Source organism: Mustela lutreola, chromosome 15 (assembly GCF_030435805.1).
Source record: "Mustela lutreola isolate mMusLut2 chromosome 15, mMusLut2.pri, whole genome shotgun sequence".
NCBI classification, from domain to species: Eukaryota; Metazoa; Chordata; class Mammalia; order Carnivora; family Mustelidae; genus Mustela; species Mustela lutreola.
The window spans coordinates 21,829,108-21,840,887 of NC_081304.1; the positions used below are offsets into that span (position 1 = coordinate 21,829,108).

At 55.7% G+C, this 11,780-nt stretch overlaps 1 protein-coding gene across 1 annotated transcript; it reads left to right on the plus strand.

Annotated features, from left to right (window-relative positions):
- The first annotated feature begins 3,943 nt into the window (after positions 1-3,943).
- Positions 3,944-11,680, plus strand: NR1D1 (nuclear receptor subfamily 1 group D member 1). Its single transcript, XM_059150053.1, has 8 exons — positions 3,944-4,590; positions 7,322-7,657; positions 7,853-7,941; positions 8,045-8,189; positions 8,556-9,199; positions 9,513-9,698; positions 10,259-10,469; positions 11,192-11,680. The coding sequence occupies exons 1-8, from the start codon at positions 4,560-4,562 to the stop codon at positions 11,389-11,391; spliced, it is 1,842 nt and encodes a 613-aa protein (XP_059006036.1). The 5' UTR covers positions 3,944-4,559; the 3' UTR covers positions 11,392-11,680.
- The last annotated feature ends 100 nt before the right edge of the window (positions 11,681-11,780 follow it).

Below are 11,780 nucleotides of genomic sequence, written 5' to 3' on the forward strand. Positions count from 1 at the left end.
TCAATCGAAGTGATCATTTTCTCCAGGACAGACAGTCTTGCTAGTGGAAATTGTTGTCCCCTCAGACCTGGGGTCAGATTCCCAACGTTGCTGTTTTCACTGTGACGTTGACAGTGGTCACGGGGGAGAGAGATGGGGGGGGCTTTAGCCCGTCCAAAAATCTCCTCGAATACCATCACTTTTTGAGGTGACATCTTCTCAATCTTTAGTGCTTCACTTCAAAAACAGCTTCAAGACCAATTGACTAGCCTCTTGCCGCATCCCCGCAAGGCAACAAACATCTCAAAACCTCAAGCTCCCTATTTGTAAAAGAAGAATGAGGCCTGCAGCACAGTGTTGTTATGGATATTAAATGAGCTAATATATGTAAACCACTTAGCCCAGAGCCTGGCATACAGCTGGTACTTAATACATGCTTCTTAGTTCCTTTCCTCAGAGATAGGAGTAGTGAGGCGAGGGTAGAATCGAAGGCAAAAGCACAGCCATAGAACTTAGCCCTGGACCATGCCTTACCCTTTCTTTCTCCATCGCCCCTAAAGAACAAATCAGCTCAGACTTGGGCCCTCCTGTGGCATGTTCCCGAAATTCTCCCCAAGACATCAGTGCTTTGGGTGGGTAAAGGAAAGCCATCTGGCCCTTTAGAGAATAGGAAAAGAATCTAGAAGGGCAAGGCATGAGTCTCTCCCAGGCCCATGCCTTCTTCCCTGATTCTGGGGCATTCCCGGGGTTTCTGATCCAGGTTTGCATCACCTGGGCAGGGAGGTTACTCCCCTGGGCAATGGTTTGCTTGGTGAGGGGGAAGGGAAGGCACCTACTGAAGCCTGACCTGGTTTCCAGCAAGGACCCACCCTCAGTCAGTCAGTCAGTCAAACAGTCAGCCCAAGATTTAGGCCACCCAGGATGTGCCCAGGGTGTTGCCCTGTTACCCAGAACAACACACAGGCAAGGAGCATAGATCCTGGACCGAACACATACATCTATGCACACGCATACCATTCACACATACTCACGCACGCAACCTCTCACTCACACAATTGTTATGTATATCCTGACCAGAATTTAGAGCTCTTGATCTCGTTTCTTCCTCTGCTTTATCTGTGCTGTCCGAAGAAATCCAGGAGAATTTGAAGACATATTTGGAAACACACACACACACACACACACACGCACGATCCAGCCCTGCCCTATAAGAGTGAGGTCAGTCCCCAGAATCCCAGCCTCTGAGGAATCTGAGCATGTGTAACATGGAGCCCAGGCTGTGCCAGCTCTTGGCTTTGCATCCATTCTACACAGTTCTAAACTGAGCACTGTTTATGAAGAGTCCAGTTTCTTCTTGGGCTGAAATTAGCTGTAGGAGGAACAGTTGTGTGTGTGTGTGTGTGTGTGTGTGTGTGTATAGAAGTGAACTGGAATGTCCAGCTGGCAGGAGAGGCGGGAGGCTGTGTTGAATTGCACCTGTTGTCTTAAGGTCAAGGTTGAGGTCGAAGAGAGGCCAAAGCTAGATTCCAGCCAGGTCTCCAAAGGCCAGACTTCTCAGACTTTTCTCCATCCGTTTGGTGGCTCTGGGTCCCATAGGTCTCTGTCCTGCCAGTTGCTGCTGGCAGTAGAAGGAACAGGGTGGAGAGACTAGAAGATTCTGGAACCAAAGAAGAGTCCTGCCTCTTCATTCTTCTGTATCCTTCCCTCCAATTGTAGAAGGAAGATCCCAGAGTTACCTCTTTGTCAGGAAAGAAAAAGGGGACCCCTAAAGAAGTGCTGCAGAGGAAGGAGGGAGCAGAGGTAACCCCCCCTTCTTTGGTTCCTCCCTCCCAGCCTCCGCCTTCATACCTCACTCAGACTGCAAAACAACCCAGCTCCTTGCCAAGAATTAGGCTGACTGAATTTCGGCTCTCCCTGCCTCTGCTTCCTCTTTCCTTTCCCTGGCTGCAAACTCAGGGAGAGATTATGGACCCTTGGCCCTTTCCCTATAGGGAAAAAGAGCAACAAGGAGAACAGGGTAGACAGAATCAATGCACAAAGAACAGAGCTGTGGGCCTCAGAGAGAGTCCAGGACAACTAAGGGGAGTGTGCTGGTGTGGGTGCTGGGGCTGATGGGGCACTAGAGGTCATGCCAAGGGCCCTGATTTTGAATCCAGCCCTGGCAGATACCTGAACCCTGGCCCTGGCTGTGAGGAAGAGCCGGAAGAGCATAGACAGCAAGCAGTACTGGACAGAGCCACTCACCTCCCCAGCATTCCCTCCAGAGCCCGGCAGGAGAGGGAGGGGAGAAGGCTGAGGTCAGAACCAAGTTTTCCTGAAAAGTCTCTTTCCTTGTTTGTCCTAGGCCCTCCCAGGTCCTCCCACGCTCTCTGGGCTACAGCTTCCCAGCTCTGGGCCAGAGGACCAGGGAAGGCCAGGGAAGAGCCCACTGTCTTCTCTCTCCCACTTTTCCTTGTCGGGGGTGGGGTGGGGTGGGGGGGATAAAGCTTAAGCCTAGACTATTCTATGGAGCCCATTTTAGGGAGCACATCTCCCAGGAGTCTGAGGGTCAGTGGTCAAGCCAGCTACTCAATAACCTCCCCCCAGTCAACCTCACTGTCCTCTCTCAGTTTGTGTGTCTCCTCACTACCCAAGTTCATCCTTCCTTAGTGCCCACACTCCTCCTTTTTCTACCTCTCTGGTGACTGTCATGTCTCTGGGCATAACCCTCGCACTGCCCTAGGAGTTGTCTGTGAACAAGTGTGGAAGGGCTTCCTGTGCAGGAAAAATAAAAACAGAAACAAAAACAACAACAATAAAAACCCTCCGGAGAAGCGTACTGGGACTGAGGAGGAGTTAGCGAGAAGCAGCAGGTGGCTCAGGCTCACTTGGCTGCTTGAAGAAGAGGCCCCATCTCTCCCCACAGTCCAAGTCCTCGAGCAGGAGAGACCCATTTTCACCAGGGCTCTGAAGGGAGATGCTATTTCTAACCCCTAGTCAGTATTTCCCTTGCATGTCTGCCCATCTCCCTGCTGTTTCGAGTGGGCATTAGGGAACTAAGAATGAATGTCTCACCATGAGCCACCTACTTCTTCTAGGCCTCATTTTCCTCTTACCAAGGAAAGGATAGTGAGGAAAAGGGGCAGGGGTTAAGATGATCTTCAAGCTCCTTTCTGAGTTCCCTTCGGTGGGATCTTCGTGCTGCATTCCAGCACTGGTGGTTCGGGGGATGGGGTGTCACTCTGCTCCCAGACCCCTGCCTCACCTTTGGCCCCATTACTTTAGGACCTCAAAGCACTTTCACCATAAAGTTCCCCTCCCTGGCCTTTTTTATTTCCCAGACAAAGGGAAATGACTCACCCCAAAGTCACCTCGAATGAGTGGGGTGGTGTCATACAAGCAAACAGGGACTCCCTAGGGACAACCTCACCCCCACGGCAGCAACAACTTTCTCTAGGGGTGTTCTCCCTAAGGAGAGTAGAAGAGAAAAAGGGTCACGTTTCGTTTTGGTCTCAGAACTTGGCCCTGCAGCAGAAATTTCAGCTTAAGTTCCTGACTCTGGGGATATCTCCCTCCCCTACTTGTCATCTCTCCCTGTGTCACCAGTAACCTCAAGGCGAGGTCAGTCCTGCAATCACGTGAAGCCCTCACGTTTGCAAGGTTTGCAGAAAGAGCCTGTTAGCTTTTATCTCCCAGGGAACAGCCAAGCTTGCCAGTCCCTCCCCAGGAATTCACATGCCTCTGCCATACAGGCTTTCCAAACACGCCACCCTGACTTTTCAGTGCACCCCACCCAATTCGGCTCTTAGCTCCTCCCCGGCCCCAGCTAAGGCTTTTGCAAGGCAGAAAAGAGGAAATAAACGCAGTCCGCCCACTTTGCCAGTGGACTACGAATCCCGAAAGGCTTAGCGTTACGCAGGCGCACGGAGCTCAACGTGCCTGCTGCTGGAAAAGTGTGTCACTGGGGCACGAGGCGCTCCCTGGGATCACATGGTACCTGCTCCAGTGCCGCGTGCGGCCCGGGAACCCTGGGTTGCTGGCGCCTGCGCAGAGCCCTCTGTCCCAGGGAAAAAGGCTGGGGCAAAAGGCGGCTGAGATTGGCAGAGTGAAATATTGCTGCCGAGGGAACGTAGCAGGGCACACGTCTCGCTTCTTTGCGCCTGGGTGCTCCGTTTCTCCCCATCACCTACTTACTTCCTGACTGCATCCTCTCTCCCTCTGGGACTTTTGCACCGGGAGCTCCAGATTCGCTACCCTGCAGCGCTGTGAAGCCGTCAGGCAGTGGCACCCCGTACACTGCAGAGACCCGAACCTCCTTGCTACCTTCCTGCCAGAACTATACAGCAGGCTGATTTCCCCCCCTCCCCCACACTCTGCTCTTCCCATGCAAAGCAGACCTCCGTTGCCTCTGCGTCCTACCCTTCTGCAGGGCTGCAGTCCGGCCACCCCAAGACCTTGCTGCAGGGTGCCTCGGATCCTGCTTGTGATCCGCGGGGTCCATTCCTCGCCCTCAGTCACTGCTCAGGGGGCGACAGCGGCAATTGCAACCTCCAGTCTGTATCAAGGTCCAGTTTGAATGACCGCTCTCAGCCGGTGAAGACATGACGACCCTGGACTCCAACAATAACACAGGTACCGGAATTCCTTTACTATCATCGTCCTTTGTCACGGTCTCCTCACTTCCATATATACCTTAGAACAAGAGGAACTTTGTAAGGGACTGGCGACTCCCTCGGCCTGGGGATTTGCTAGCATAATGGGGACCATAGGCTGGGATTTCCAGAGCGAGTTGTTCGTCCTGGGAATGCGCCCGGAAGCGCCGCACCACCACCTCTCAGAGTCCCAAAGCTCCTTTTAGCCTGAAGGACTCGTATCCCGGGCAGGAGGTAAAGGAGAGCGGGTACGTGTGGTAAGATGCACAGTTTTGAGAGACTGGGAGCTTTGGAGAAGAGCACCAAACGCCCCTATCTTCCCCTCCCCCCTCGCCTGCAGCTGTGGCATGCCTGGCCTTCTCGGAAAGAGGACCCCCCTCCTTCCTCTTCCCTTAGTTCCTGCATGCTCAAGGGAACCTGAGAAGCAGTGGGGCGATAGGGGCACCAGGCGGGAGGGGCTGGGAGAATGGGTCGGATCTCACTGGGGAATCCTCAGTGACAGTAGGGAGCGGCACTTGAGGAGCCGGCTGAGTGGTGCCCTGCCCCAGGGAGGACACCCACAGCGCCCGGGAGGCCGGGAGGGCTCACATGGCTGCGGAGTCGGGCCCACGTGCTGCGTTTGTTTTCATTCAGCAGAAGCCGTGGCCGCCACCCCATTGGTCGTTGCATCCCGGCCCCGTTACATAATGAGCTCCGCCCCACCCCCGGTCGCCCCGGCAACGCGTGTTCCCATCTCTCCTCCCCTCAGTTGCCCCGGCCGGGCTGGCGTTTGGGGCCCAGCCCAGGGCCCAGAGGCCCAGGAGGGGCGGGGCGGGGGCGGGGCTGCTGCTCTCGATTGACGGGAAGCGGAGGGGGCGGAGCCTCGAGTTCCGGGGTTCCTCGTTGGGGAGCCACGTGCAGGACGCACACGTGGAGTGGGGACGTGAGGCCGGCTGAGGGCCCGGCTCCCGCCCCGCCCCGCCAAGATCTGGGTGAAGCTGGGCTGACTCACCGCCCCCGCCTGCCTCCTTTTCCTGTCCGCCTGCCTGGGGCCCCCTTCTCCCCATCACTGAAGCAGAGTAAGATGGAGCCATCCTTGACCTCTCGTGGCCTCATGTTTACACTCCTCAGTGGTACCTCACATCTAGACACCCTTCTCCTAGTTCCTTCCACTTTATTCTGTTTGCACCTACTTCACTTTACTGTCTTTAGACTCAGCCTCACCACGTTCCAAATTCTTACTGTTCCTGGAGCATCTCTTTCCTTAGTCCTGCAGACACTGTCTTACTCCCCACCCCCACCAAGCAAGCAGCAGTTTGTCACAAGGATTTCCCCAGAACAGCTACATCTCAGAATCATAAGTGAAGCTTTTATCTTTTTTTCCTTCACAGAAAGGAAAACTGAGACCCAGAGAGGGGAGTTCATTTCCTCTAGGTCACAAATCAAGTTGCTTGTGATAGATCTAAACCTAGAACTAGACACTTTTAGGCATGTCCCTCACTTCCAGGTTAGGAATATCTTTGAAAGAAGGTCTCACCCATCCTTTGGGGGATGGGTGAACTAGGTCATGTTCATTTACCACCAGATAATATCCCATCCTCACCCCCTACCTAAACCCTGAAACTGTAGGAGCTGATCTGTTGTGCAACTATTTTACTGGGAACTGGGTTCACCCTGACCAACCTTGAGCTATTTTAAGGTTGCCCTGCCCAGCTCAGTGTGTGTCAGTGGGTGAGCAAGACATGTGCCTCTGGATACATGGTGACATGGCTTGTGTCGGCTTACACGTGTCCTAGGATCCTCCCTTCTTCCAACCTGCCTGTGGCAGGCCAGTCTCTCAGTGCTTGGTACAGGAGTGGCAGGCAGGTCACCTTTTCTCCTGCTTTTATCATGGGAACACAGCCACCTGGCAGGCAATGTAACCAGAGGGCCAAAGTCCCTGAATGGCCAGAGAGCCAAGGTCATTTGTCACCAGGCTAAGAGATCTAGAAGGGGATTTCCAAAGTCCTAGGCTGGACAATTTGTTTTTCGTGTCCACCTCCTGTAATGTGCACTGCTAAGTCTTTCCTGACTCAGAGGGAGAGGGAGAATCTGTTCTGACACTTGCTCTTGGAGGCCAGGGGAATCAGACTGGGCAGGTTCAATACCTTATCTTTGGAGAATATGTCTCCCAGTTTTGGGGGAATGTAACTGGTTTACTCTTGTAAGACCTCTACTCTCCTTAGTGTTGGCTCGCTGGCCCTCCATAGTCTCATCCCTGGAATGGTCTTGGTGTTAACATTGGCAGCCATTTTTTTTGTGGGGGAGGGAAAACTGGGCATTCTGAATGGGTCTCAACAGCTCATCCCATCCTCTGGTCTGCCTCTGACAACTAAATCATTAGCTGCTGTCAATATCCCAGGGAAGGCATTTGAGGCCAGGGGAGCGGTGCATTATGTGAGATGCCTGCAGAGGTCCTGCCTCTAGGGAGAGCCCTCACACTCAAGGCAGAAACTGAATGTACCCTGCAAAGGGTCTTGGGATATTGGTGGGCCATGTCATGTCTGGTATGTGTTGGGAAGTTGCTCAGTGCAGCTCTTCCTGGGACTCCCAAGATTAAGGGTTCCACGTGGTTAACTTCTGAACATCCAGCAGTGTCTGGGGGAGGCAGGTGGGGGGAATGAGCGGATTGGTGCCCTGTCACCAAAGGTGTATGGCGGCTGACACCCTCTTCCTTCATGTTCTCCTGCCAGGTGGTGTCATCACCTACATTGGCTCCAGCGGCTCCTCCCCAAGCCGCACCAGCCCTGAGTCTCTCTACAGTGACAGCTCAAATGGCAGCTTCCAGTCCCTGGCGCAAGGCTGCTCTGCCTACTTCCCACCATCGCCCACGGGCTCCCTCACCCAGGACCCAGCTCGCTCCTTTGGGAGCGTTCCACCCAGCTTGAGTGATGACGGCTCCCCTTCTTCATCTTCCTCCTCCTCATCCTCCTCCTCCTTCTATAATGGGAACCCCCCCGGGGGTCTACAAGTGGCCCTGGAAGATAGCAGCCGCGTGTCCCCCAGCAAGAGCACCAGCAACATCACCAGTGCGTAAATTGCCAGCTGACTGGGGGAAAGGCGGCCAGGCCTAGGTGGGGCCTTGGGGCCCCCATGACACAATTCTTCCCAGGGCCTTCCCTGGCCTCAGGGATTTCTCCTAGAGTCGCAACAACTGCCATCCGGCCCATCTGGGGCTGCTCAGATAGCCCTGCCGCTCACCCGCCGCCTCTCTCTTCCCGCAGAGCTGAATGGCATGGTGCTCCTGTGTAAAGTGTGTGGGGACGTCGCCTCGGGCTTCCACTATGGTGTGCATGCCTGTGAGGGCTGCAAGGTGAGGCAGGGGGTCAGGGCGGAGGCGGGGTGACCTCAGTCCTCTGGACACAGACGCCTGGCCTGGACGGACATGCTCTCTATAGCTGCCCCTGTCCTTCCAGGGCTTCTTCCGTCGGAGCATCCAGCAGAACATCCAGTACAAAAGGTGTCTGAAGAATGAAAACTGCTCCATTGTTCGCATCAATCGCAACCGCTGCCAGCAGTGTCGTTTCAAGAAGTGTCTCTCTGTGGGCATGTCTCGAGATGGTAAGACAGTGCCACAGGCATCACTGCCACACGCCCCCCTCCCTTCCTTCCACCCAAAGTTTCTGAGTGAATCCCCTCCCTTTAAAAAAAGTCCCAACGGAGACACGTCATCTTGTGTCTCCTTTGTATCGGGGACGCCTGTCTTTTGTCCTCTTGGATAAACACACTTCTTTCCTATTAGCTCCTCTGGCCACCTCCTAGGGCTATCCCTACTTGGAAAACCCCCCCTCAGTGGACGTGGCCTCGGTTCTGATTTTGAGGTGGAACCCCAGGCCTTCAGGGCCTTGCCCTTTGGGGAGGAAGGAAGGAAGAGAAGCACGTGAGTGTGTCTGAGAACTTCCTGACGCTGTTCTCATCCTGTCACAGCTGTGCGTTTTGGGCGCATCCCCAAACGAGAGAAGCAGCGGATGCTTGCCGAGATGCAGAGTGCCATGAACTTGGCCAACAACCAGTTGAGCAGCCAGTGCCCGTTGGAAACCTCACCCACCCAGCATCCGACCCCAGGCCCCCTGGGCCCCTCACCACCTCCCGCTCCGGCCCCCTCACCCTTGGTGGGCTTCTCCCAGTTCCCACAACAGCTGACGCCTCCCCGGTCCCCAAGTCCTGAGCCCACAGTGGAGGATGTGATATCCCAGGTGGCCCGGGCCCACCGAGAAATCTTCACCTATGCCCATGACAAGCTGGGCACCTCACCGGGCAACTTCAATGCCAACCATGCGTCAGGCAGCCCTCCGGCCACCACCCCACACTGCTGGGAGAGTCAGGGCTGCCCCCCTGTCCCCACTGACAACAATATCATGGCTGCTCAGCGTCATAACGAGGCCCTGAACGGTTTACGCCAGGCTTCCTCTTCCTACCCTCCCGCCTGGCCCCCTGGCTCTGCCCACCACAGCTGCCAGCAGCCCAACAGCAACGGGCACCGCCTCTGTCCCACCCATGTGTACCCAGCCCCCGAAGGCGAAGCACCTGCCAACAGTCCACGGCAGGGCAACTCCAAGAACGTTCTGCTGGTGAGGGCACTGGGGGTGAGGTGGGCAGGGGGCCTGGGAGACTGCATCTAGCAGAAGGCAGCTGGGTGTGCCTGGACGCTAATGCGGGAATATCCTCGTGCCAAGGGAGGATGCTCAGCCCCACAGTAAGGGCTCTGCCTGCCAATCCCTGATCTCCACCTGACACCTGATTGCTACTTTACCTCGAAGACCCATCCTCCAGGACCACAGCCCCTAACCCAAGCCAAAACTAGGGTCCAGCCCTGCTGGTGGGGGGAGCCCATCTGAGTCAGCCTGATTGACATTCACCTCCCCACATCCCTTCCTTCTCCAGGCATGTCCCATGAACATGTACCCACACGGACGCAGTGGGAGAACCGTGCAAGAGATCTGGGAGGATTTCTCCATGAGCTTCACACCTGCTGTGCGGGAGGTGGTAGAGTTTGCCAAGCACATCCCTGGCTTCCGTGATCTTTCTCAGCACGACCAGGTCACCTTGCTTAAGGCTGGCACCTTTGAGGTGAGTGACCCTTTATACTCCCTGTTCTTGACCTTGGGAAGGATCCAGCAGAAGGACTTGGTGTTTGGGATGGGCAGGGGCTCTGAAAGGCTTTGGAACCCTGCTATCTGTCCTGGCAGACTCTGACTGCCGGAGGGGGCAGAATCCCTCCCCATCCTGCTTTGGGATGGTTGGGTCTCCTATCATCTCACCTGGGGTCTAAGCACATCCCATTGCCTTAAAAGAACACCTTAGGGCACACTGCTACCCCCTACCCCCTTCTAGGCATGAGCAAATTCACTTTGGTGAACTTTTGTGACCTTGCCCGAGGTCACAGGGAGTGACAAAGCTAAGACTCAGACCCAGGCCTGCTGGATTCCAAAGCCGGGGTGATGTTCCCCATCCCTCCATCTCTCCCCCGCCCCCACCCCACTGCCCATTCAGAAACCACGCTCGCTCTTTCCTGAGAAATCTAAGGGAGCACCAGTGAAACCCTCTGGAAAACTTCAGGGGCAATTTGGCAAGTGGTCCCCACCCCACCCCACCCGAGGATGACTGGCCCTGCCCCCTCCCCCCTCTAGGTGTTGATGGTGCGCTTTGCATCGCTGTTCAACGTGAAGGACCAGACAGTGATGTTCCTCAGCCGCACCACCTATAGCCTGCAGGAACTCGGAGCCATGGGCATGGGCGACCTGCTCAGTGCCATGTTTGACTTCAGCGAGAAACTCAACTCCCTGGCGCTTACCGAGGAGGAGCTGGGCCTCTTCACCGCGGTGGTGCTTGTCTCTGCGGGTAGGTCAAGCTCTCGCCTGAGCCTGACCCCGGGGAGGAGGCGGACGCAGTTCAATTCAACACACCTTTTATGGAGTACCTACGCTATGCCAGGCCCTGCACCGGGCACTGGGGATACAGACATGATTCAGACACAGTCTAGCTGGGGAGACAGACTCATGCCCGACTAATTATAAAACAGTGAGATAAGTGTCACAGTAGAAGCATGAACCAAGGGCTTTGGAAGCATAGACAACTATTTCTGCCTGGGGGAGCTGGGGAAGGAGGTGACACTTGAGTGGGGCCTCACAGGACAAGTAAGATATTGCCAGGCAGAAAGGGGGAAGGGCAGCCCAGGCAGAGGGAACTACAGAGCGAAAAGCAAGGGAGCCTGGACGCTGTTTGGCCTGTTCAGGGAACGAGAGTGGCCTTGTGGGATGGGAGGTGACCAGCCCTGCTGAGCCCATGCTCCCAAGCTTTCAGCCACCTCCTGCTCTTAGGGGCGGAGGCCTGGGAGGAGGAGTTGCGCTCCCCTCCTCCTCCTTCCCCATGGGCCCTCTGAGGGGCTTCAGGGAGAGGCTGCACTGGCAGCGGCGCCGGCAGCGGCCGCGTCCTCCTCCTCCTCCTCCTCCTCCTCCTCCTTCTCCTCGGAGACCTCCTTGGAGACCTCCTCGCAGGCCTCCTCCGGTTCCTCCTCAGAGGAGCTCGGGGAGCCCGCCTCACTGCTGTCGTCTTCCCCACAGACCGCTCGGGCATGGAGAATTCCGCTTCGGTGGAGCAGCTCCAGGAGACGCTGCTGCGGGCTCTTCGGGCTCTGGTGCTGAAGAACCGGCCCTCGGAGACTTCCCGCTTCACCAAGCTGCTGCTCAAGCTGCCGGACCTGCGGACCCTGAACAACATGCATTCCGAGAAGCTGCTGTCCTTCCGGGTGGACGCCCAGTGACCCGCCCGGCCGGCCTTCTGCCGCTGCCCCCTTGTACAGAATCGAACTCTGCACTTCTCTCTCCTTTACGAGACGAAAAGGAAAAGCAAACCAGAATCTTATTTATATTGTTATAAAATATTCCAAGATGAGCCTCTGGCCCCCCGAGCCTTCTTGTAAATAACCGCCTCCCTCCCCCATCACTGACCCTCCCATCCTCCCCTATTTAAGTCACTCTCCCACCCCTCCCTTATTCTCTAGCCCCCCGATTTGTTCTATTCCTGTCTCAAATCCAATAGTTCACAGCTGAGCTGGCTTCTGTGATGTGTGCTCGTTTGGGGCCGGGGAGGGGGTGGGGGCGGTGGAGTGGAAATATTGCCAAGGCTGGGGCACACCTCTCCATCTGGTCA

Bases quoted from the DNA above. Each gene is read 5' to 3' on its own strand.
- NR1D1 (XM_059150053.1), top strand. From the start codon at position 4,560: ATGACGACCCTGGACTCCAACAATAACACAG. The intron at 4,591-7,321 runs GTACCGGAATTC...TTCTCCTGCCAG, and splicing joins GGACTCCAACAATAACACAG to GTGGTGTCATCACCTACATT. The intron at 9,699-10,258 runs GTGAGTGACCCT...TCCCCCCTCTAG, and splicing joins TTAAGGCTGGCACCTTTGAG to GTGTTGATGGTGCGCTTTGC.